The sequence below is a fragment of the Macrotis lagotis genome, chromosome 7, assembly GCF_037893015.1.
Source record: "Macrotis lagotis isolate mMagLag1 chromosome 7, bilby.v1.9.chrom.fasta, whole genome shotgun sequence".
Lineage (NCBI taxonomy): Eukaryota > Metazoa > Chordata > Mammalia > Peramelemorphia > Peramelidae > Macrotis > Macrotis lagotis.
The window spans coordinates 62,185,646-62,212,340 of record NC_133664.1 but is presented as its reverse complement, the minus strand read 5'-3'; the positions used below and the strand labels follow the sequence as shown (position 1 = coordinate 62,212,340).

The window sequence follows — 26,695 nt, the reverse complement described above, 5'->3', positions numbered from 1 at the left end:
CCAACTGTGGCTGGTCAGACCTATATGAGCTTGAAATGCTCTACCACAGGTCTGGAACAAGTAGTCCAGATAAAAACCTGGGATGGGTATTCTAAACTTATACATCTCACATGTCCTTTGAGCTCCTTCCATTCTGCCTTTCTCATAGAGCACAATACCCTCTCTGATAAGGACATGCCATGCTGGATGCCAGGGCTCCCATGATGCACAATTAATTTCAAAGTTCTTTAGAGAGACCTTCAGTTGTCCCTCTATCATTATGATAAAATGATATAGCTAATGTCTTTTTATTCATGTGTAAATTGGAATTATGCTAGTCAGAGTTTCACAAAGCTGTCAGCTTTACTCTCTCTTCCAATCACCACAGTCCAATGACTGCTTCAACTGCGACATGAGCATTGGAACATATTGTTCCCATCCACCCATTCTACCAGTGGAAGACTTCACATGCTTGGGGGTAGATATTCCTCCAACTTACTGCTTTGAGATCCTTTCAGTTACTCTCTACCTGCTTTAGTTTGTCTGCCAAAATAGTTTGTCGAGGTGTGGCTGTTGTGCATTCTAGAGCTTTTTGGAATCAGGTGAGATTTAGCTGGTTCAGGAAAACATCAAAGTAGCTCTGAAAATGTCTCAACAGCCCTCATACCAGAGGTAATTGTCTTCCTTGAACACATCCTATACCCATACTTACATATAGTAGGTAATGAATGTTTGCTAAGAATGAATGAACGACTTTAAAACAGAGTCTAATTTTTCCTTGTGGATTGTTCCTAGGTCATTCAAAGGAAGAGGTACAAGGACATGACTTTCTATATTCTTCTCTCAAACCAATGCTTGGATACAATGATGCCCATGGATACAGGAAGAACTGTCCAAATTTATGAAAGATCCCTGATACTTTTAGGTATTAAGTTACCTGCTCCTTCATTAGTTTTGTAACTGGTTGAGGGAGGGGTGGAGTTGTTCTTATAAAACTGGTCATATGCCTGTTTCTGTTAATTTATTCACTGAATTTTTTTTAGGTCACACTGATAATAGTTTGTATAACCATGGAATATGATGATATACATAGAACCCATACCCTCATTAAAGCAATAATTAACACCTTTTTCTAACATGTTGGTCATCCCAAATGTAGAAATAAATCATTGTTTAGATGGATAAACAAAAAAATCAAAACTAGGGGAAAAAAGGGAAAACAGAAGGCAATTATTTTTCATGTTAGATGACAGAATGCTGGCCAATATGCTTTCTTTTATTTTGATGGCAAACTTATTGATAGCTCAAGCTATCTTTGGGAATACAGGTATTTTTTGAATGTCTTTCCACAGTGTTGGAAAGTAATTCTACACCTATATGGCTTTATCAATTTGGGTGAAAATCTCTGTTAACATATTATTTTTATTGTTTAGTGTGAATAGTTCAGTTTTTTGTAGTAATGAGCAACATATCCTTCAGAAATAAATAATTTGTCTTCCAATGGTTAGAAAAAAAATCTAAAAACATGAATTTCACTGTCTATGCTACTGCCAAGTCTAATGAAAGTGGCACCAAAGGATTTTGAATGTTCAGGATATTTAGTTATGGGCTTTTATGATGAGTTATAGAATTATAATAGATACATTTCACAATTTTTTAAAACTCAGGGAATGCAAAACTATATGCAAATTGTGTATTCTCTAGCATCCAGTACAAGGTAATTGATCTATCTTACTTCACTGAGAATAGACACAAATTACTAGGTAGGAAAAAAGCTGGTGTGATGAGCCTGTCAATCATAGGTCTATCAATACTGCTGGCATTTAGACAGCATTTTTAAGGTTTGCAAAATGCTTACATATGATAACTCATTTGATCAAAAAAGTCTTCCCTGGCCACCATTCATATATATGTGTGTGTGTGTGTGTGTGTGTGTGTGTGTGTGTGTGTGTGTATGATTTTTCTGATTAGAATGTAAGCTTCTTGAGGGCAGCGATTAATCTTGCTTTGCATTTATATCCTAAGTGCTTAAATACAGTATCTGGCTCATAATAAAGACTTAATAGATGTCTTTCCACTTATTCACTATAAAAATGTAATAATTGTTAACATTTATGTAAACCCTTTAGAGTTCACAAAGAACATTACTCAAAAATATGTCATTTAATTTCTTACCCAACCACTGAAGTAGCTAGGACTGGGGATATCTCTCCCATTAAACAGAAGAAGAAACCAAAGCTCAGGAAAGCTTAGAAATTTATTCGCTGCTGATCACACTGCTAGATGTAAGATTTGAACCTACAATTCTCCTGTCTCCTAACATAGTCCTCATTCCCCTAAATCATGTTTTATCTCTTCAGATTTTTGAGTTGTCAGTTTTAACTAGGTTTAAATGTCAAAGCCACGCTGTTGATGCAAAATCTCTCTCCAGTAGGTTCAGGCCCATCTGGAAACACATGACCCAAGTGAGCTTCACACTGCCAAAGAAAAACTCATCATTAGTAACCAGAAGTGCTCTACAGCTTCATTCAGATAAAAACAAGTCAATGACTTTAAAAATTGTTTAGTGATGTATTTTCTTTTCATATCACATTTATTTCCAAATATATCCTTTCCCACAGGAGTGTGCTGTTAAATGCTTTAACCAGCCCTCCAAAAACCCCCCAACATTCTCTTGATCTGCATCATTATATATTTTCCCATCATCTTAAGTCTAGACATTCAACAAAATAAATCAAGCCCATTTGTCAATTTCTGAGGCATAAAGGCTCACACTCAAAATTTTATAATTGATTTCTTTTGGGGAATTATTTTCCCTAGCAAGTGAGTCATCTCTTGGAATAAAGATTTTTTAAAAAAAGTAAACAACAGCAACCAACACATCAACTCTGACAATATGGACAATATTCCATCCACATAGCCCTTTGCCTCTGTGGTGAAAGCAGGGAGGTGAAGTTTTCAATTTTTTTTTCATGGCTAAGACTATCCCTTATAATCTATATAAAAGATAATTATGCATTATTTCCCTTAAAAAAAGGTCTAACTTTGACAAATGGGGAAAATTAACTTATAGGATAGAGAACTTAAAGGACCTTATGGAATATCTGACATGACCTCAATATTGTATTGTGGTTAGTAAACTTTAATAGTGTATCTAGAGGAGTTGTTATCATTATCATCATCATCACCATCATCAATAATCAATGAATAAAATGAGAGTCATAGAAATGAAGTAAATATCCTAAATTTACTAACAGACATGGATGCCAAAGGAGCAGAGTTGTTAATTGTATATATATAGGTCTTTTATTTCCAAATCTAGTTCTCCAAATCTACCTAATGTCAGTCTTTCCCTATGAAAAAATCCTTCCACTAAAGCAGACTGAAATCTATGAGTTGAAAAATTCAGGAAGTCCTAATGGTTAAATGCTCAGGGTCACAAGAGTTAAGCTTTGAAGGTCCTCCTGCTTCTAAGTGCAGCACTCTAATCATCATGCTATCTGTTATCATCTCTAAATCCTCAGAAGCATCTCAAAAAAGATCCAGATGGCAGTCATGTGTCTTAAAAAGATTAAACCAACTGGTCACAGCAGATGGATGTTTTTGAAACCTATACATTCACACAAAATGTACATTAGAAAGATCAATAAATGTATAGCCTAGCACCTGAATTGAAATCTTGGTTCTACTTGATAATGCCTGTATGATCATGGGGAAATCATTTATTTGGTCACATAGAAGGAGGAGGCAATTTATATAGCATTTACTCTGTGGAAGACTCTGGAGTTGTGCTAATTGCTTCAGTCTCCCTATCTGTAAAAGGGGGGTGGGTTTAGATGACCATTATATTATACACTTCTTGAGAACAGGGGTTGTCTTTTGTCTTTATGTATCTAGGGTCTGGCACATAGTAGACAATTAATAAATATTTATTAACTAGATAACTATAAATATAACTATAAAGTCTAACTATAGCTGTAAAACTCTACTGTCTGATTTACATTCTTTTTAACTGAACCACACCATTTTACTCATTGCATTTTTCTTTTGGTCTTTCAAAGTTCTTACCAGCATGATAGCCTTTTTGGTGTCAACATGGTGTAATAAATTGCAAGTCAGACTCATGGGTACAAAGATCTGGGTACAAGTTCTACCTTTGAACATTATTGGCTGTGCCATCCTAGACAAGTCACTTGCCTCAGTATCCCAGGCAACTCTCTCAGATCCTTCCATTGCATAATGAATGACTTATTTACATTTCTGAAGGGGTTCCCTTTATCTAGAGTTTGTTACACCTATGGAACCAAAGATAATTGTAGCTCTAGGCTAAAAGTGAAAGAAACACAAGCTCACTTCTGGTTCTTTACTGCTTCTGAACCTTTCTTTGACATTATTTGCTATTTTTTTTAATAAGTATTTAAGGAATAATTTCCCTTAAAGACATGAAGGGATAAGTTTTATTCTTGTTTTTGCATTATCATTAGGTAGAACAATGTCTGACATTTAGTACGTGCTTAATAAATTTTTTGAGTGGAAAAGAATTTTCAGAATGCTATAAACTTCCATAAGAGCTCTCATTTATAGATGAAATTAGCTAAGAATTTTCTTCATTTTCAAAAAACTGCCATTTGTCTCCAACAGGGGCTCTAAACCTCTTTTGTGAATATGGATCCCCCTCCTCACAATCATGTTTTTAAATGCTTAAGACAAAATACATAGGATTACAAAGGTAATCAATTATATTTTATCAGAATAGGAAAAAAATTCAACCCAGTTTACCCTGGTCTAAAGCTTGTTTTCTTTGACTCTTAGTCTGATTTCTTCTCTGACTATTGGCAAGTCTGTATTGACTTGCAAGATTTCCTTAAGGCTAAACATTACCTATTTTCTGACCCCTATAAAGGAATCTAATTGCTCACACGACCCTTGGTTAAGGTTGCTGAGAGGGATTTTCTTTCAGTACAGAGGAAAATGGTGTCTTATATCTAGGCTCTCATAAAGTCAGTTATAGCATCTTTCTTCTAGTAACTTGGCAGACTCCTTAATTCTGGTAGGAGGTGCAGGTACATTGGCAAAAACTTCATCTTAGTTATTTATACTTAACTAATCTCAGAACAAAGGAGAGGTGGAAGGGATCACTTTAATTTCCTGTCCATTCCCAAACCAGATTCCAATTCTGCTCCTAATTCTCTAAGGCTGAAGTCAGAGAGATCAAGGCTTGAGAAGGTGCCTCAGGAGGTATTGTGATCTTACTTCCAGTACTGAGAACTATGTAAGAGGGGCTAGAATTACTTGAGTGTTTTTATTCTGAACTTAAGAACACCAGAAAAAATGGTCATTTTAGAACTGCTTTTTAAGTTGATAACTGCCGAAAAATGTGTTTTAAGTACAAGACAGTTCCTGAGATCTGATGTTAAAAACAAGGAATGCCAACAAAAAGGATGGAAGAAAATACTCATTTGGACTTCTGTGTAACTTTAAAGTAAACACACCTGTTTGCAAACAACCTCTACTCGAGTGGCTTGTAGGGAGTAGTCTGGTCGCCTCAGGATATTGGTCTCACTTTCATCAGAGCCAGATGTGCCATGAGCCTCTGTGAATGAAGGCCATCCAGTGCCTGAGCAGAATTTTTTTTCTGAACTATAGAAGAGAGCAACAGTATTCAAAATTAAGTAGTCCATTATAACCATACAATGCAAATTCTGCTGGCTCATTCCCCCAGTCAAAAAATAAATGAAATCCTATTTTCTCTCCCAGCCTACAACTAGTTTCCTGTTCTACTACTGAAAAGCAGCATGATACAGTTAATCTTAGTAGCTATTTCCCTGGGCAAGTCCTTTACCCTCTATTAGTCATTTACCCTCTATTTGCCTCATTTTCTTCAACAGTAAAATCAGGGATTGGACTCAACCTCCAAGGTCCCTTTCAATTCTGATTCTATACTCCTAAATCTTACCTTTTATTATATAATTGCCATGTGATCATGGTCAAGTCAATTAAGCTCCTCAGTTCCCAAGGTAAATCTTTTTTTTTTTTTTTGCAAGGCATTGGGGTTAAGTGGCTTGCCCAAGGCCACACAGCTAGGCAATTAAGTATTTGAGGAGAGTTGAACTCTGGTCCTCCTGACTCCAGGGCCAGTGCTCTATCCACTGCACCACCTAGCTGCGCCCCCACCCCAGGGTAAATCTTTAAGACCCTAAATTAATGAGTGGAATGTGGCTAATCTGCATCAGTGAAAGGAATTTAAATTGATAATCTCACTGGCAGGGACAAAAATGAACCTCCCCTATCCTCACCCCCACCAAACATTTAGCATTAAACTGTTTAACAAATGATTAAGTTTTACTTTGAAAGTAAGATCTAGCTCAGCATCATATGATGGTTACATCTTAGAGTATCTTGACATTTCGAGGATATTTCAGTCTTTAAAAATATTGCCATTTAGGGGCGGCTAGGTGGCACAGTGGATAAAGCACCGGCCTTGGAGTCAGGAATACCTGGGTTCAAATCAGGTCTCAGAAACTTAATAATTACCTAGCTGTGTGGCCTTGGGCAAGCCACTTAACCCCATTTGCCTTGCAAAAGCCTAAAAAACAAATATTGCCACTGGATATGGGCCTGACAGATATTAATGGGAAAAACTAGAGGTGGTGATGAAAATTGGTAAGAAAGTCGTCAGAGAAAAGTCATGTTTAAAAATGTACTTTTTATTAAAAGAGGTGAAAATTGGGATACAATTTTTTAGTGATCAGATAATCTAATCTAATAATCTAAATCCCTCTCTTACAAACCTTGAGAAATTCAGTGTGATCTCATACAACATCAGCAACTCTAATCCCCATTGTGTAATGAAACATAGGGCAACATTTGCAAACTCAGTTGTATGGCCCTGGGCAAGTCACTTCATCTGTTTCCTCCCTTCTAAAATGGAAGGTCCTATGTCCCATGATAGCTATGAGGATCAAATAGGGTAATATTTGCAAAGGACTTAAAATAGTTCCTAGCACATAGTAGATGCTTATTTCCTTACTTTCTTCCTTCTTCCTTCCTTCATCCTCTTTCCCTCCCTCCAATTATATGCCTAGGATTTCTCAAAACAAAAACTATTTCAAGACGCAAATTTCATCTGAGACTTTCTAGCCTAAAAAAAAAAGATGTGGTAGATGTCCTTTTATCATGTTCTTTCTCTGACCAGATATTTTATATTAACTTTTTTCACTGATGTTTACTAAGAAAATTCATCTTATTAAACTATGGTTTCATAAATGATAAATCATACTTATCATTATGGCTTAAAAACTAAAGAGAAAGAGTTACAAATAATTCTTAATTCAGACAATAAACTTTTTTGGGAATAAGGCCTTTGTTGACATAATTAATAGAATCTACATATAAATATATGTATTATACATATATATATTTAGATATTTATGTGTGTGTGTGTGTGTATCCTAAGGGGACAGGCCCCAATTTGGACAAATATATAAACTTGATTTAGAAGGCTTTAAAATTTAAGACGACCTAGAAAAGTTTATTCCTCCGTTTAAACGGCTGGCACACTTTAAGCAGTACAAAGTAAGAAACAGGAAGATTCAGGACCTATTCGTAATTACTCCTAATTTATTTTAAATCTTAAATCCTCCCAACTCCCTACTTCCCCCAACTCAATTCACAGTGACACCTAGTGGTAAATAGTAAAACTCACATCTCAGAAAATTTTCCATTAATTTAATGGAATTCACAATAGAGTTTTAAGCAATATCCTTTACTTGCTTACTCCACATATCAGGTTAGAATGATTTAAAATCAAAGTTAAGGAGAAATTTTTGGTTCTTACCTATTTTGAAACTTTTAAATATTGTGAAATATGTTTTCATGACTTCAAGATAATTTAAGGAAAGTTCAACATAACTTCACATTTACTGAAAACAAAACAGATTTTCATGAGCACTTCGAAAAGTGGACTAGGTAGACTTTTACCCAGCTTTATGAAGCAAGACTCTCAATTCCTTCATCCCAGCCAGGACATTCATTACTCTTCCCTAAATTTACAAATAAATTCACAGTTCCCAGACTTGAATTTGGGTAAACCAGAGCTACTAAAGAAGTCACTCAATATTCAAGCTAATGATTGTATAGTCTTATGAATGAGACTGGAATGTCAAGTACTTCTTGTTCAGGATTGGGATCAGGAAAAGGCAGAGTGGCTGGATAGGTAGTTCATGGTCATTCATTCATTCAACAAACACTTATTAAGGTCTATTGTTATGATTCAAACCAATTTCTGTGGTGGACTATGGGTTAAGTGGGACATCAGAGTCTGAATCCTAGCCAACTTGAAAATTTTCCTATAAATATGAACGAAAGATACTAAGGCTGAAACTTCTTAAATCTAAGCCAAGTTTTAAATTCCATTTCTTCTTCTTCTCTACCTTTCATTAAAAAGACCACATTTGCACTTGTCTATTAACATGTACATTTCTGAGATTTACTTTATTATAGATTTACTTTAATGGAAAGTTAATATATTTTTCTTTCCTATCTTCATTTGACATAAAAATTGGAAGCCATTTGCTTATGGGTGTGTGTGTGTGTGTGTGTGTGTGTGGTTTACTTCCCCAGACTTTGCAAACTGAATGATTCAAAGAAAATCAATCCCTAGTAAAATCAAAACTATATTACCCCCCCCCCCAATTGCCAGAAAACTCCTTCCATTTAGGAAATAGGGGAAAATTTTTTAAATTACACACATTGAGAAAGTACAAACTTCATACACAAAAAATCTATTTATTTTTGACTACTGACACAAAATGGCATGAGCTTCTTTAATCTACAGTGTTCATTCGATAGTACATTGAAGAAAGTCTCCACATATGTTGAACTAATAGTTATGATAGGGCTATTTGGCTTTGGGGCACACACAAACACACACACACACACACACACACACACACACACACACACACACACACACACACACATAGTTTTCCTTGTTATAAGGTAGCATCAACCCATTCCTCCTTCAAAAGAGCTTCCTGCTTGAACAGGATAAGCTTGATTGCTAAGTGTGATTCTAGAGATGCCAACATGGACAGGAGCTCTGAACTGTCAGTCTCTAATAGCTTACCTATCATCTCCCCTGCTAAGTTAGAGCACATGGCTCGAATCAGCGTGAATCAAATGCTTTTCTAACATCTTTTTCTGTTTCTGTGGAGAAGGAGTCTCAGGTTAGATGCTGTAAAGGGGAATTTCACCTCAATGGGCTGTAGTAGGGAAACAAGACATTTAACATTTAAATAAGATTTACTACTATCCTGGGAGGTAGGTGTTAATTATCCTCACATTGAAGATGAGGAAACTGAGGCTAAAAGAGGTTATGTGGCTTGCCCAGGGTCACAAAATAATCTAGCTGAACTAGATGATCTCATAGGCCCCTTCTGGTTCTAAATTTCTAATTCTAAAGAAGTGTTCTTTTATGAAGGGCAACCAATGCAACCAAACTTATAAAAAAAGTAGAAAAATGGGGGAAAATATGGAACATGTATCTCTGATAAAGGCCTCACTTCTCAAATATATAGAGAACTGAATTAAATTTATAAGAATACAAGTCATTTCTCAAATGGCTAAGGGATATGAACAGGCAAAGAATCAGATAAAGAAATAAAAACTATCTATGGTTCTTTGAAAAAAATTCTCTAAGTCACTAAGGATTAGAGAAATGCAGATTAAAACAGTTCTGAGGTACCAACTCATACCTGTCAGATTGGCTAATATGACAAAAAAGGAAATATTGGATATTGGAGGGGATGTGGGAAAACTGGAACACCAATACACTGTCAGTGGAGTTATGAACAGATCCAACCATTCTGGAAAACCATTTGGAACTGTGCCTCAAAGGCAATAAAACTGCATGCATTTTGATATAACAATGCCATTGCTTATATCCCAAAGACATCCAAAGAAAGGGAAAGGATATGTTTATATAAAAAAAATATTTATAGTAGCTCTTTTTGTGGTGTCTTAAGAATTGGAAATGAAAGGGATATCCATCAATTAAGGAATGGCTAAATAAGTTGATTGTAATGAAATATTATTGTGCTATAAAAAAAGTGAAAGCTGGATGCTTTCAGAAAAAAACCTAGATTTACATAAACTGATACAAAGTGAAGCAAATACACCTAAGAGAATGTTGAACACAGAAACAGCAATATTGTTCAATGAAGAACTGTAAATGACTTAGCTATTATCAGTAATGTAGTGATCTAAGACAATCCCAAAAGACTAATGAAGCATACTATCCACCTCCAGAGGGAAAAAAAAAACCTGATAATGTTTGAATATAGACTGAAGAATGCTATTTTCACTTTTTTCTTTCATTTTTTTCACATCTTAATGTAAAAAAAATATTTAAATGGAAATATTTTACATCATTGCACATGTATAATCCATATTTGCTTACTGTCTCAGGGAGGGAGGGTTAGAATTTGGAACTCAAAATAGTAAATAAAAATGTAAAAAAAGGAAATATCAAAGTTTAATGGAGCTATGATTTAATTTGTGTTGGTACTCCCTCTACAAATTTCAGATTGCAATTTCTCTATACCATAAAGATGATTTTTTATGAATCGTTTCAGGAAAAAAATGTTATTCTTCAGTCACCCTTGCAAGGAACCTCTCCTAAGTTAGCTCAGCTAGTCCTTAGACAATCAGACTATCATGGGATAACATACATAAAGATGAAAAAGATCTCAGAGTCTAACTTTAGTCTTAAAAGGTGAAGAAACTGAGGCATGAAGAGGCTAAGGGACATAGCTAGTTAAGTGTCTTAGGCAGTTTTTGAAATTGGCTGTTTCTGCTTTAAAGTCAGTGCCTTATCCACCTCAATCTGTTATTGGGCTTAGAGTCGCTCGTGTTTGGCAAAACTTTTACTCCACCTTATCCTTAAGCATTCTGGTTCATATTTCTATACTGTAATGATGTCATCAGGGCAGTATTTATTCCTTATCTTTTTATAGGTAGTGGTTTTCCAATGCAGCACTGACATTGTTCCCAGTGCTTCTCTTTATCAAATGCATTATCAAAATGAAGCATTATTTTTATTTCTCATAATATACTTAAGTTCAGGTAATTTCTCAAACAACAATCTTGTCTTTCATGTCATAGCAAATGAATAAAGAAAAGAAATGAAAGGTCAGTCTTTTTTTCCCCCCTTTGCTTAAGACACGGTGAGTCTTACTGTTAGGTGAGGCTTTAGCCTTCACTATAAACCTCCTCACATCATTTTCTTTCAGGAATCCCCCATGTATCTAGAATCTTCCCTTCTTGGGGTGGGATATAGTCCTGAAAAGCACTTCCCTCTCTCTAGCTAAGAGAGTCCCCTCAAATCCCCACTATCCTTGGACAGAATCTGTCATGAAACAGATTTGCTGGTGTAACTCTTTTCCTTGGGAGACTTTCAGAGTTTTCTATTTTCTATCTGGAGAATTTGATTTTATCTTCTTTCTCATTATTCTCTCTCCAGCTTCCCTTTTATCCTTCAAAGTGAGAGATCTGTAAATAGCCTCTTCTTCTGACACAAGTTGGAAAACCTATATTTCTGGAGATGTCTCCATTCTTCATATTATTTAAGAGATTATTTGTACAGTCCCAGCCAAGGGAATTTTAACTTACAAATGAAGATCCAAGAAGTAATTAATTCTTCCTTTTCTCCCCAAACCTTCTTGAAGTTCATCCATAAATACTATCTCTTTGTTCTCTTTAATAGCCTCAGAAGCATGTGAATATTTATCTAAATAATTTGTTTTTTCTTGCTTCTTTGGACATCTTAACTTTCTTTTCTTTAATGAGTTTGCATGTCAAATACCTTGCTTATCCTTGGATTTTTTGAAGAACAAGCTTAATTTTCTCCCTGTTGCTAATATTTCATATTTTTGCATAAATTATTAAGTTAACCCTGCAGAATGTTATTATGGGGCTGAAAACTTATTGTCTTGCTTTTTTAGAATAGAATATTTTAGTGTTTTCCTTTTGTTTCTTACATAAAAATAATGCTTTCAGTGATTCTGACTTTTCTCTTGTCATGTGAAGGGTTTCTGCTTGCCTGCTTATGAATTTTTTTTAATATTAGATTTCTGGAGTTTTATCTCGATGGTTCTGGGTGAGCTTTCTTTTCTTAATGGTCTAAGACGTTTGTAGGTCTGCATATTTATCCTGTGTTTCTATCACTTCTGGGATACTTTCTTGCATGATTTCCTAAAATTTGCTACTTAGAATTTTCATTTTATTATACTTTCCCCTGGAGAACTGTGATTCTCCAATTATTTGGATGTATTTTATCCTCAAAATCAGTTGTATTGGATTGTGGAAAGGTCAGTTTTCTATCAATCATCTAGCTTTTTTATTTTGCTATAACAATATTTCTTCCATTTATGCATTTCCTCTCTCTCCCCCCAACCCAAAGAAAAATAAATTTTATCTATTCTCATCCATCTTACTGATTTCTTTCTTTCTTTCTTTCTTTTTTTTTTAGGTTTTTGCAAGGCAAATGGGGTTAAGTGGCTTGCCCAAGACCACACAGCTAGGTAATTATTAAGTGTCTGAGACGGGATTTGAACCCAGGTACTCCTGACTCCAGAGCCAGTGCTTTATCCACTGCGCCACCTAGCCGCCCCCAATTTCTTTTTTTTTTTTAACAACTCTTTGTCATCCTTATTTCTTCCACTAATTTGTTTATTGTTCTGCCAAACTATTGTAGAGGTTCTTGCATTTTTTCCATGATAATTTCTGGGAAGTCTCATGGTAATTTTATATTCCTTCTGTATATTCCTTCTCACAAATAGTTTTGAATCATTTCTTTCATTCCATTTTATTTATTCATTATATTGGAGATTCCTTTGGGCTGTGAGCCCACTTTTCTTTTTTTTAATTAGTATCTCTGCTGTTTTTTTTGAGGGGGGGTAGTTTTTCTTGTGATGAGTTTTTATTTCTTGGCCCTCCTCTCTTGTTGGTGGCTAATCTTTAACTTTACTTACTTCATTTCCTGCTATTTGAAAAGATGCTGGAGGTGGGGTAGATGGGAACCATTGTTGAATTATCTTGAAGGAAAGCTCTCAGAGGCTAGACCTTTTAAGTAGTATTCACATAATGTCCTGAGATTTGTAAAGCACATTCAACATATTATCTTCAAACCCTCTGCTTTCTGAAGCAGCTTTTCCCAAATTTTTATAAGGGTTAATAAAGTTTTCCCTAATATCCAGCCTGAAATTTGCTTTTCTGTAGTTTCACATTTCTCCTGATCTTGCTGAATGGGACCAAAAAGAACAAATCTAATCTTTCTTTTATAGATCAGTCCTTCAGATACTTAAAGATAACAATGACATCTATCCTAGATCTTTTAAAAAATTTTGTTTTCCAACACTTGCAACAATGGTTTTTACCAATCATTCTTTTGCAAGGTTTTGAGTTTTACATTTTCCTCTCACCTTCCCATGTCAGAAAGCAATCTGATATAGGCTCTACATTTATAACCATGCTAAACATAGTCCCAGATCTTTTTTTCCCCAAAGTAAACAGCCTCCATTCTTTCAGTCCTCTCTTGAATTAGTATTGCCTTAATTCCCTTGATAACATCCCTGAGTTTTAGTTTTCTCACCTATAAAATGGGGTACTAACTCAACCAACTTTGAAGGGCTGTTGAAAGGATCAAATGAAATAAAATAAGTGAAAGCACTTTGTGGACCACTCTGGAATAGGAAGAGGTCACTAATTAATAGCTTCCATTTGTAGAATATATTTTTCCGACTGTTATATTAATGAGGAACTTGAATCTCAGAGAAGTTGAGATAGGTACAGGGTCTCACAATTTATAATTCCCTTCTAAATGCTCAGAATTGTACTATGTGTTGTGGGAACACAGATGTAATCAAGTTTTCAAAAAGTATTACAGACAAAGCTGGGAAAGAACTTTAATGTCATCTAAATCTTTCATTTCACAGATGAGGAAACTGGGCTCCAAAGAATGACGTGCCGGAGCAGAACTGAGATTCAATCCTCACTCCATTATACTATGATTCCTTGACAATTTGAATGGGGCAGAATTAAACAATAACAGGGCATGAGAACAATTACGTGTTGAGTGTTGGAATTGGGGAAAAGAAGCAATCAAATGTTTTAAGAATAAGGTAGGACTAGAACTGGGGGCTTAAAGGATGAGTTTACTTTTTTAGATAAGTGGAAGGAAGAAGAAGGGCATTCAGAGAGGAGAGGAAAACAACATGGCCAAGGAAAGAGAGTGAAAGTGAAACGGGCAGGGGAAATGGGATAGAAGAGGGAAAAAAACCAACTCTATCTAATGGATAAAGAAATCGAGGTATAAGAAAGAGGGAAAAAACAGGCATAGAAACAGAGCAGTTCGAGGCAAATCAGATTAGAAAATTGAAGAAACTTTTACAATTTGCCACAAAGTAAACCAGGTGTTAGAAAGGTAGTTTTCTGGCAAAAAAATTGCATTTACAAAATATCCCACTTCTCACTATATTGACAAGAATTAAATTGACAGTCCATTCAAAGAAAGACTTCTTAATTTTCTCACCCATGTTCAAGGACAATGTTAAAAAGAAAAAAAATCAACATACAGGAGCACAGCAAGCCTTTTAATAATCCATTGAACACATTCGTTTTTCCCCCTGACTCTTGGACAAGCAGGATCCTGCTACAACTCTGCACCTGGAAGTATGCACATCTCATTGGTATTTTTTTTTAAATCTAGGCTGTTCTGGTACTCAGGACATGTTTCTCCATCTTTATGAGACCTTAGGTCTCTGGGATAACCAATGTCAATGGCACTGTGGAAATGTGATTTGTAAATTGTGTAAAAATTAACCTATTTAGCCTCAATTACCTCACATCATTTTAAGGCTGACTGCCATCTCAGATCATTTCTCACAAGTCACTGATGGGGTAAATGAATCCAGGCAGGGGCCTGCCTATCAATGAGAATGAAGAAAAAATCAATCCTAATCTCCATTCATCCTTTGATGGCAGGGGTCTGGCCTTCCCCAAGTCCTAATGCAGCCCATATTAGCTGCAGCGCTGGAAAACCCAATCTGTTCAAGGCCAAGGGGACATAATGAAGTACTGTCTAATGGAAGATTCACAGGGCTGGCTTGATTTATATTTTATTCTAAACCAATTTAGAGGAGATGCACAAGAAAGGAAAACATCTTTGAAGTTCTAAAAAACAGGACTTCAAAGATGTTTTCCTTTCTTGCTCATCTAATCTACTTTTTTTTAGACTGTTTCCTGCATGTCTAAACAAAAAGCCTTTGTTGTGAGAGTTCAGATCCTGATTCACTTAAAAGAGGCTTTGAAATCAAGGGACAATTTAATTTACTTTTAACTCCATAGAAAAGGGCATGGCATTCAGCACTGTCAAGTACTTTGGGGAATCTATTATCATAAAATACTACATTTCTTAAATTAAGTTATAAACCCATTTTCTCCAAGAGGACTACCATTTTTATCTTATGATAATAGAGCATTATGGGACTCCCCCCACTCCATCTTTTTTTCCCCCTTGAGAAATTCTCATGGCTTTGTCTTCAGGTGTCCAATAACATCACTTACTTGCACATTATAATTACTGGACACACAGAAGGAATACCACAAAGCTAGACTAAAAATAATCACAGGTCCTCATTTTATACTAATATATTGTAAAAATAATATTATTTTCCCGAAGCAGGGATTCTTAACTTTTTATGATTTTCATAGATCCTTTTGGCATGCTAGAGAAGTCTATCAACACTTTCTCATTATAATATTTTTTTAAAAAAATTGAAGGAAATGCTAAATTTCAGTTAGAGGTTAGTGAAAATTAAAATGAAAGTTTTTTCCCCCAAAATAAGTCCATGCATTTCCCTCAACCCATCCCATCCTGAGAGTTCATGGACACCAGGTTTTGGATCCTTGTTTTGGACAGAAGTTCTACTCAAATTCTATTATTTGAAGCAACTCCTAAATTTGGGTAATAATTTTTAAAAAAAGACTTCAAGTTTTTGGGCATTGACTTTAGTCAACAATGACTTCAGGTCAGCCACAGAACTAAGAGGCGTCTCTGAGATATGGTAAGCTCTCCTTTCCTCACTCCCACTTACCTGAACAGTGGGCTGTCACAGCAAACACAGTGATACATTCCTGGCTCTGTATTATTCCAAAAGACTCCACTGAAGGGCTACAAAATAAAGAAAGATTGTTGCTTTCTAGGTTCCACATCAGGAACAAATTCTTCAGTATCATATTTAAAAAGCAGAGACAAGTTTTAAAATTAAGGCCACAACTCAAAAACAGGCTTATGCCTCTAGGAATCGTTGTGCCAACCTGACAGGCAACCTAAATATCCCAGGTGAGAAAATTGCAGTGGGCTTCTCCTGAAGATGCCTGCAGGCTTATTTACAGCTCAGTCTTTTATTGTGCCAAATATTCAAATTATGACATTAATAATGCTTTGTATTTATATAACACCTTTCATCCAAGAACTTCAAAGTGTTTTAAAAAGCAGGAGACCAAAGTCTCATCCTCTGCAACTGTATAAGGTTTCAGCCTCCATTCCAAAGAAGCTAATTCAATAGGAATCTGTTCTACTGGCTAAAACACTTTGAAATCTCCAATTAAAGTGGGAATATAAATATCTAAAAGCACAGTTCAGCAAAGGGGGGGTATTCTCTTTTTAATATGCTCCATGTGATATTTGAGATACTGCATATTTCACACATGTTAAATATTTCTGGGCTCTCCTAATGACTATCCTGGGTAGGTCCCAATTGGAAAGCAAGTCCATTTGGAAATATATATGGGCCTGGCCCATAATAGATGCCTCATAAAAACTTGTTGATTGACTTGGTAGCTGCATCAACTAAATGTGATAGGGCTTTATAACTTTAAAAGGAATTCAATATGGAACCAGAGAACCATTGAGACCCAGGAGAAGCTGAGTCAATAAATAAAGAAGTATCTTATGGTGAATGAAGTTCACTGTACTTGGGAACCTGTCTTTGTTCATTCTTTTGAATGCCTCTCTCCTTCTTCGAACCCTTCTCCTTCTCCCTAATAATTGCTCCAGAAACATTCAATTACTTGCCCATAGGTAGGCAAGAACTATGAATACTATCTAACAGAAAGAAAGTTTGGATCCAACCCCACTAGGCTAGCCAAAAGTCCTACAGGGAAATCACTGGCAGTCATGGGAACTCAAACTTGGCGCTTCAGAGCTTCTCCTGTGTTTGACTCAGAAAACACCAAGGTCAAAAGTCCAGACTCCCGATGATTGTTTTGCCACTGTGTTTTGTAGTATTCTGCATAGAGGACAATTTCAAATTAACCTAGTGAGCAGACCATCTGGGCACATTTGGACTTTTTCCCTATGCAAACCCTAAAATTAGCTGTAGATATCAGAGCTGGTTCTCCTGCCAAGAGGTTCTGGCACCTTGCTTTATGGGCAGTCCCACCCTGAGTTTCTATCAGGAGCGTTGATTGGCATCTGTAATGAAGGGAAGTTTCTGGAATCTGTGGCACTTGTGCCTGGGCTAATAAAATACAGCAAAGGGCATTTTTATTTGTAATTTTTTAAAATACCCAACCTGTACACTTCAGCAATCAAACTATACTGTTCCTCTCTGCCTATCTAAATATTACTCATTTTTCAGGATAAAACCAAATTATAATATCCTTCTTCATTTTCTCTGACTCACAATCCTCTCTCTCTCTCTCTCTCTCTCTCTCTCTTCTCTCTCTCTCTCCTGCTATATGTGTAACCCTACCCTTTCATTTCATCATACACTTATATTGTCATTTAATGTTCAATTATGCATGACTGATCTCCTCAAATTGAGTGTAAGCTCCTTAAAGGCAAGAACTGCCTAGCTGGTGCTCCTTGAGTTTTTATGAGGATTAGATGGAGATAATGACCCTAAAACTTTATCTTTAAATATTCAAGTATTATAGAAATGTTAGCTATCATCATAATTGTTATTTCATGGTGTGTGTGTGTGTGTGTGTATCCCATTGCTATAAAAACTATTAGGATCATAAGCTTTCTGAATACTTATTTAATAAATCTCATTGGGGCTCACAAGCTGGACATACTTTTTTTTTAACATGTAAAATATGGAAAAGAATCAATTCTGAAAGGATTTACAACATGAGTTCAGATTATAGACTGTGCTCATTTTGTAAAACAGCCAAACACACTGGGTGTGTTAGATATGCCATCTGCCCCAGAAATTCACAAATTTATTCTACTAAACATCTGGCAGCTCATTTCCAGTATCTAGTACACACACACACACACACACACACACACACACACACACCAAACACTGTCTAGCAAATGGGACAGGAGTCCAGGGAATGGCAATGCCTCTCAGACCTCTGTGAGCTTTTGCTTATAGTCTAACCCTCACAGCTATCATCCAGGGAAATGATTCCTATGGAGAAGGAGCTAGCCAATACCACCAACTGCCAACCAACTGTGTTACACACATTGGATGGGCCTGCCAGCCTAGCTAAAGCTACAAGGAAGAGAGAGAGAGAGAGAGAGAGAGAGAGAGAGAGAGAGAGAGAGAGAGAGAGAGAGAGAGAGAGAGAGAGAGAGAATGAGCACAGCATGGGCAAGGCAAGCCAAACTACTAGCTCTACCACCTTGACTGCTATTTTGCCTTGGACCCCTGATGGAGACAGTCCAGGACTGTGAGCCCCAGAGGCCTGGATAAAACAGTGCTTCCAGTTCAATACCCTCAGTCATCATTTTGGGAAGTTACCCCCTGTGGAGATGAAGCCTGGCAACTACTACTGCAGGGACTACACCCACAGTTAATAATGACCCAGAAAAGAAAGTTCTTGCCCATAGAAGTCCTTAGCACTGTCAAATGGTTCTACATTAGAAACTGAGATGATTTATCAATGGAGATGACAATAAAAAAGATGCATCACCATCTGCTTTCCTTCTGTACTGTAATGTAAAGACCATGGGATCTTTCCATCTGACTTGCAGCTGAAATGTTCCATATGCTTTGTCCTCCCCTATTGTGTGAGATCCTTGATAGCAGGGATGCTCTTATTTTTCTATCTGCTTTCCTGATGTTTTACCTATAGTAAGGACTAAATAAATGCTTTATTCATCTATTCATCCATTCATCTATACTTAAGAATTGGGTCTGGCTTAATTCTGGAAGCTCCTCAAAGTACCCAGAAAACAAATATAACTTGTGACTCACTTGTGCCTCAGGAGGCATCATCCCTAAATGATTGGTAAGATATGGCCGTTTTATTAATGACTTGTCTTCAATTTTGTAAATTTTTGTTTTGAAATACCTCCTAAAAATTCAAAAGACTGTAGTTGATGAAGGCCTAGGAGACCATTTCAGTAATAGAGTGGGTAGGGATGATGCTATAAAAAAATAATTATGATTTCATTTAATCCTCACAAAACATGGAAGTTATCACCTCTTTTTAATTGGTGAGAAATGAGATTCAAGTTAAGATACTTGATCCATTTCCTCTATTTAAATGAACTAGCCAGACCCAGAATTCAATTCAGAATGTATTTACTATTGCTCAAATTCAACTTATGTGTTTGTCATGGCATCACCTCTCTGACATGGTCTTCTTCAATAACTGTCTTCAGTGAACAATGCCAGGCACAGACCTGGAATCTACCTCTGCTCTCAGCCAAACAATGGGTAGGACTCAGGACTTAGAGACAAGAGGAGCTAAGTTCAAATCCTGATTCAGCAGTAGCTGTGTGACCTTGGACAAGTCACTTAACCTCACTCTATCTCAGTTGTCTCCTATAAAATGGGGAGAATAATATGCACCTCACAGAGCTATTGTGAGTATCAACTGAGATAACATATGTAAAGTGCTTTGTAAACTTTAAAGTATAATAAGTAGTAAATAAATAAATAAAAGCTACTATTATCTGTCACTATTTTTAAGTCCAGGGTTCTTTCTATCATAAAAATAGAGCATACCTAAATAGATAGTTTTATGAATTTGTGTGGACAAATAAAAGGAAAATTGTAGATACTGTAAAACCTTCTTATAATACTGCCTTGATTAGAGCCACTACTCTCTGTGTAAAACTGCTTCACAGTGCTGTCTCTTCAGATTTTTAATACCTAAATCCAATTAGCCAGTCTCTCACATAAAAATCTTTTAAGGAGAATATAGCTTACATTGTTTTAGATAGATCACAAATAGAGGCAGAGAAGAATAACTCACATTCCCATTATACTAGAAGGTTTACAACACACTTACTATGAGTATTATTCTGCTCCCTGTTTTATAAATGTGGAGATAAAAGTACAGAGAAATCAATTTGCATGTGATCACATTGCCAATAAGGGGAAGGATTCAGATGGAAGTCCAGAATTCATCCATCACACCACTTTTCCCCCTTGCCCCCACCAAAAATAAAATAAAAATCATTACTGAGCTGGGTGAGACGATATTGCCAATAGGAATACAGAAAAAATCATTACTCTTAGGAAATTATCAAATATTTTGACCACTTGGGGGATAATTTAGTAGCCAAGAATTTCTCATCTCTTGGAGGTAACCTGGAGAAAGAAGAGGTATGTAAACTCACTCCAAATTGGCTCTGGAATCAGAAGACCTTTGTCTGAAGTCCAGTTCTGCTCCTTATTTATTTTTGTGATTATAAGCAAGCTTGGATCTCATTTGTAAACTGAGAAGGTTGAACTAGATGCTGAAGTTCTGCCCAGATAGAAATTTCATGTTCTTATGGCACAGTGAAAAGGGAACAGAATTTGGAGTCAGAGGACCTGGATATGAATCCTGGATTTGGGACTTGATTTTCAAGCAAGGTTGTTTACCTAAGCCTCAGTTTTCCCATTTGTCAAATGAGGAGATTGAACTTCATGATCTGTTAAGACCCCCTTCAGTTTTAAGCCTATGATCCCATCACCAATCCTCCCTCTCCCTTCCTCCTGAACCTACTCCCCCCCCCCCCATCCCTCCCCATCCATATGGAGCAGTTTACCATTTCCGTTCCTTTTTCTCTGGTGACATAGTACTGTTCTGGAGTCAATTTTCTTTTCCAGTCAGTGGCTGACTCACCATGCTTGTTGAGAACTCCTATATTATTTTAAAAAAGAACATTTTAAAAAGCATGATTCATTTTAATTTTTCTTTTTTTCCCCCATTGGTCTTATATAGCATACTAGTCTTCATTTTGCAGAAAGGCAAAGAAACATTCAGTTTTCTTCCCAGAGTCTTCCCTTCCACAGTGACTGGGGACAGACTGTTAAAAGTGATTTGAGGGTTTCATTGGTTTAATAAGAAATTTAATAGCAAACAGAGGTCCATTTGTCCATCCCTGCTAGAAGCATCTGGGGTGGGGATATAGGGGAGAAATTCATTGCTGTAGTTACATACTAAAAACAGCTGAATAAATCCCAATTAAGCATCTAAGGGTAACACTTGGCACTTTCTCTTCTCTTATTGATGCCAAAGAAATATTTCCTATCATGGGTATAGCTAGGCAGATTACAAGAGATTCTATAGAAAGATAACTCAGAGCTGCTACAAATCCCTATCTCCCTTCAAACACCAATCATGGTTTTGTTTACAAGAGGAAGCACTGAGGGTAACCCAGGAATCATCATGGGGAAAAAGAGGGAGTAGAGACACAGAGGCAGAGACACATACAGAGAGGGAGATGGAGAGAGAAGTGGTCATGGTGAGAGAGTGGAAGGAGGGGAAATGAAGATAGAGAGACAGAGATAGTCAGAGAGGCAGAAACAGACAGAGACAGAGAGAGAATTGAAAGCACATGCTTTTAGAGGAGAGAGGACAGCTGTTGTTTCTCCTTCATTTCTGAATAGGCCCAATTACATCACAGGTGATGTCTTGACTCACTGTTGAATTGGATATAAGTAAGACAGAGTTAAAGAGTTGTCAGTCTCACTCTCTCTTCCAAAGTCACTGAAGTCCATGGGCAAGACAAAAGTCAAGGTGATGGTAATGGTGATAGCCCAGGATGCAGTGGATAACCCTTTGATGTCTGACCAAGCTCTAAGTGCTCCACAGTCACCTTCATGGATTTTAGCAAAAATTGTTCCCAACCATCTAGTCTGCCAGGAAGTCTTCACATACTTGGGGGGAGACATCCCTCTAACTCACTGACAGATTTGAGATATCTCTGTTAACTCTCAACCTGGTTTACAGGGGGTGAGGGAGGAGGTGACTGCCCAAGCTGCTACAACTTTTTGGAGCCACATATGAGAGCTGATTACCAAAGATGAAGGAGCAACCCTGAAAAGGACTCAGCAAGTCCTCATACCAGAAGCGCTGGATGAGAGATCACAGTACCAAAGGTAGAAGAGGAAGGATTGTCCTTGGTAAGGAGAAAGTATACTTTTCAGAGACTGGCTCAAAGGAGGAGAGATTGAGAGTTGATATTGAGAAAATCTGAAGTGTAGTCTTGGGGAGAAGAGCGAGTTTGAGATTCTGTGGTCAGTCTCATATCCCAAATCTCTCATATTAAAAAAAAAACTGGAGAAGACTCATTTCTATTGTACATCTATGCAAGTGACATTTACTCCCTGTCTTTCTAAATGCTGTGCCACTGGACAGCAGTGGGTACAGTAAGCAGGTTGGGATCAAGATTAATAAATCCAGCTAGCTCCCAATGTTTATTAATCTAGTAGTAATCTTTTTTGGCTCTATAATAGGTTCCCCCTGCCACCTTTTGTCTCCCTGCAAACTAGTGTTGACTCAGGACCTTGATCTAGAGATGGAAGGATACTTCAAGGATCTTCTACCCAACCCCCTTATTCTACAAAGAAAGAAGCTAAGACCTAGAGAAATGAAGTAATTAGTCAAGGTCACATAGATTGCAGATGGCAGAATTAGAATTTGAACCCAGATCCCTAAAATCTAAAAGAAATATAGCATCCATGGTATCCATCAGCCTTCTCTTCCAAGAATTGCCTAAAGGGCACCAAGTAATTAAATAACTTGCTCAGGCTAGCAGAGATAGTACATTTAAGACTGGACTTGAACCCATCTCTCAGGGAATGCTTCTCAACCAAAGTACAACAATTTGGAAGGCAAGTCTACTAAACAGATATGTATCCCAAGTGAAACGAATTTGTTCATTTTGAATGATCATTAGTTTTGGATCAATCCTGGTCTCTTTCATTAGCCCAGATGATTAAGTGTTAAGTTTTAGGGTCTCTGTATCTTACATACACTTAACAGGAGGGCAACATAGAAGCTCCAGAGAAAATTATTCTCATTTCCATGTGCCTCCTGTACACATGCAACTCACTCAAAGTAAAGTTCTATGTGGGTTTAATGATTGAAAATGGAATTATATTTTTAAGTGCTATAGAAGAGAGTATGACTTAAGGGACCCACAAGGTGAATTTCCTAAAAAACAGAGATCTTTTTAAAAAATAAATGACTGCTCTGTAATTCCACAACTACTCAGTAGTGTGTGCTTAATAGTGGATAGGTAGCTGACCAGGGAGAAAGTTTTGCCTCTGACACTAATGCAGAGGCTGAGTGATTCTGAGGAAATCACTTAACTTTATAAGATTCTAAGATATAGAACAGGTTCATAGATCAATGAAATCCCAAGTTTGATTTTTTTTGTGTTGTTTTTTAATTCTCTACTATATAAACGGAAAGTTTTAAGAAAAAAATCATTTTCTTCAAGTTTGAAGTAATGAAATGGAAATGTTTTGAATTTTGGAGCTAATTTAACAGTTGAAAGCACCATACTGCTCATTCATATTTACAAAACAGACCAAAATCAGCAAACTATTCCTTTTTATTACCATTTGTGAGCTTCCTAAGATTACAAAACATTTATAAGTTGCTTCACAAACAATATTAGAGCAATATTCTATAAACTGCTAAAAACTTTTCAAAAACCTGAAAATAATCAACTTTAGTTTTTTCTTATCAAACACCTCATTTAATGTGCTAAAATTAGCCTAAATTTTTAATGCTCAGTTTAGTATCATTTAAAGCATCATGGATTCTTAGAGCTTAGAAGGGGCCTCTTTGAGGCATAAATCACATCCCTTTTCTCTATGCAACTGACTCCTAGATCTAGGTAGCCAGACCTGGTCTCTCTCCTGACTTCTAACTCCATATCATAAACTCTTTATTGCCCATTTTGAACTGTATATCCCCTTGGTACCTCAAACACATCATGCCCTAAACAGAATTCATTTGATTTTCATTTTCCTCTTTTCTGCATTTTCCTATCACTCCTGAGGCCACCATCATTCTTCCAGAAACCAGGGTTTGAAACCTTGGTTTTGTTCACTGTCACTCATTCCATCGAGTCAATCAGTTACCAAATCTTGTTTTTTTCCTCACTCCAAGACATTTCTCAAACTGACATGGCTACCAGTCACCATCTCTTGCCTGGACCATGCAGCAACTTCCTTTTTGATATTCTGGTCTTTTCTCCTCACTCCAATCCACACAGTGACTAAGGAAATTTTTCAAAAAGATAGGTCTGACCATGTCATCCCTCTATTTCAATAAATGCTGGTAGTTGCCATTACTTCTAGTGTCAAATAAAAACTCTTCTGGCTGACATTTAAAGTTCTTCTCTTTTAAGAACTTTGGAACTGATTCTAAGACTTGGGAGACACTGATCTAGGACCTCGTCAAAGAGGGTGTTGTGCTTTATGAGCAAAATAGAATTGAAGTAGCTCAAAGGAAACTCTAGATATGCAAGTTTAGAGAATTCACCCCAGGTGGACTATTTGTACCCAACCTATGGAAGAGCATTCCAAGCTCATAATTGTCTGATCAACCTCAGTCCAATAAATACACTGAGACAAATATAGTGATATCCTTTTGGTCCTCTTCAAGAACAAAGTACAACAACCAACCAACCAACCATCATCATATATGAGCTCTTCTTTCTGACATTTAAAGTCCTTCAGATTGGCCTCTTCTCACCTTTCCAGTCATTTTACATATCACTCTTCTCTGCACACTAGAATTCAGCTGTTCTGTGAAAGTGATGTCCATCTCCTTTGTTCTTTCTGTCATTCAGGCCTAAAATGCATTTTTTCTTTACTTGAGCCTTTTGGGATTCCTAATTTCCTTCAAGGCCAAGTGGGGATGCCATCTTTTAATCTATATAAAGTCTGTACTGAACCATCCTTATAAACATGTTGCATACATACACAATATAGATAATAGATTATATATCAATATATCATCTATTTATCATCTATCTGTCTGTCTGTCTATCCATTTATCTATCTTAGTATCCCCCATTAGTATAAAACTTTGAGGGCAGAGGTTGTTCCATTTTTGTCTTTTAAGACCCCAGACACATAAATGCTTTTTGACTGACCAAAAAATGACATCAGTTATTCACATAAGAGTGTTGCTCTGATACTGAATACTAGATTCAGTATTATGGGGGAACAGGATAGACACATTAATAAGTATATATTTAAGTGCCTATAAGCCAGTGAATTAACCAATAAACATATATTAAGCCTCTATTACTGGACACAGTGGGAAGTGGGTTTGGATAATAAAGACTCATAATCTAATGGGGAAGACAATATGCAAACATTATATACAAACAAAATATTCACAGGCTAAATTGGGGAGACTCTCTGAAGAAAGGCACAGGTGTTAAGGGGGACCAGCATTAAGTGGGGATTTGGGTGAGAACTGTTTGGTAAACTTTCTTTAATGCTGCCCATAGCATGTTCCCATAGTCTAAGTGCCTCGTCCTGGTCCTAAAGGGAACTGTAGCCAAGAGGCAACATCTAATGCGGAAGATGAACCGTGAACCTGTGCAAACCTGATTCCCGGTCAGAACCTGAAGGAGACGCAGGAGGTTCCCGAGCTAGGGCAGAGGGGCAGAGAAAGGGGGCTCGGCCCGGAGCCCCGAGATAGGCAGGAAGCGGGGAAAGAGGACCTCATACTGTTCCCTGGGCAGAAGCAGCAGGGGCTGCAGCGGGGCCAAACAGAAAAGCAAAACTGAAACCGGAGGAAAAGGGCAGGGGCGGGGACCGGGGAGGAAGAGGCAGCTGGGGGCGGGGACCCTGGGAGAGGGAAGGCTGGGGGAGGGGCAGTGGAGGGATGGTTGGGGGTGGGGGGTGGAGGAGCGCGGGGCGGGGGGCAGACGCCGCTGCTCCCTGGGCTCCCCAGTGCGGCCTACGGAGGCTCCCCCCGGGGGCGGCCCCTTCGCTCCTACCTAGGTCCCGGTGACTGGCTCTCCCCCTGCCCGCGCCGGTGCAAGCGCCTCGGAGCCGGGCCCCGGAGGCCAGCTCCCTCCAGCCCAGCCCGGCCAGGCCTCGGAGGAGGAGCCGAGCCATAGTCGCGGGAAGCACCGGCCCGGGCCCTGCCCAGACCCTCTCCTTGGGGCGCCGGACGGAGGAGGGGGCGTGTTCCAGCTGCGAGGTGGCGGGCAGCGGGGGCACGGGGCTTGGCCAACCCCAGGAAAAAAGCCGCCCGCGAGCCCGGGCCCAGGCAGCGCCTGTGGGCCAGCCTCCCAGGCCTGCGCTGCCCTTGACCTCGATTCGCCTCCTTTCTGGGCTAGAGATGGACGCGCTAGATGGCGGGGGCAGGGGGCAGTGGCACGAGTAGCACCGAAATGTGGGCGCCACCCTCAGTCCCCGCCGCAGCTAGGCCCACCCTGGCTCTC

The 26,695-nt window shown here is 37.7% G+C and overlaps 1 protein-coding gene across 1 annotated transcript; it reads right to left on the bottom strand.

The window, feature by feature from the left end:
* Positions 1-2,218: 2,218 nt before the first annotated feature.
* MSRB2 (methionine sulfoxide reductase B2) lies at positions 2,219-26,373 on the bottom strand. Its single transcript, XM_074192991.1, has 5 exons — positions 26,246-26,373; positions 21,038-21,132; positions 16,134-16,210; positions 5,472-5,619; positions 2,219-2,456 (listed from the first exon to the last, which is right to left on the bottom strand). Exons 1-5 carry the CDS (start codon positions 26,364-26,366, stop codon positions 2,358-2,360), a joined length of 540 nt encoding a protein of 179 aa, XP_074049092.1. The 5' UTR covers positions 26,367-26,373; the 3' UTR covers positions 2,219-2,357.
* Positions 26,374-26,695: the final 322 nt, after the last annotated feature.

Excerpts from the sequence above, each read along its gene's own strand:
- MSRB2 (XM_074192991.1), bottom strand. The coding sequence starts at position 26,366 with ATGGCTCGGCTCCTCCTCCGAGGCCTGGCCGGGCTGGGCTGGAGGGAG. Across the intron at positions 21,133-26,245 it reads AGCCAGTCACCGGGACCTAG|GAGTTCTCAACAAGCATGGT; the intron begins GTAGGAGCGAAG and ends AAAATAATATAG. Across the intron at positions 2,457-5,471 it reads TAGAGGTTGTTTGCAAACAG|TGTGAAGCTCACTTGGGTCA; the intron begins GTGTGTTTACTT and ends TTTCTTTGGCAG.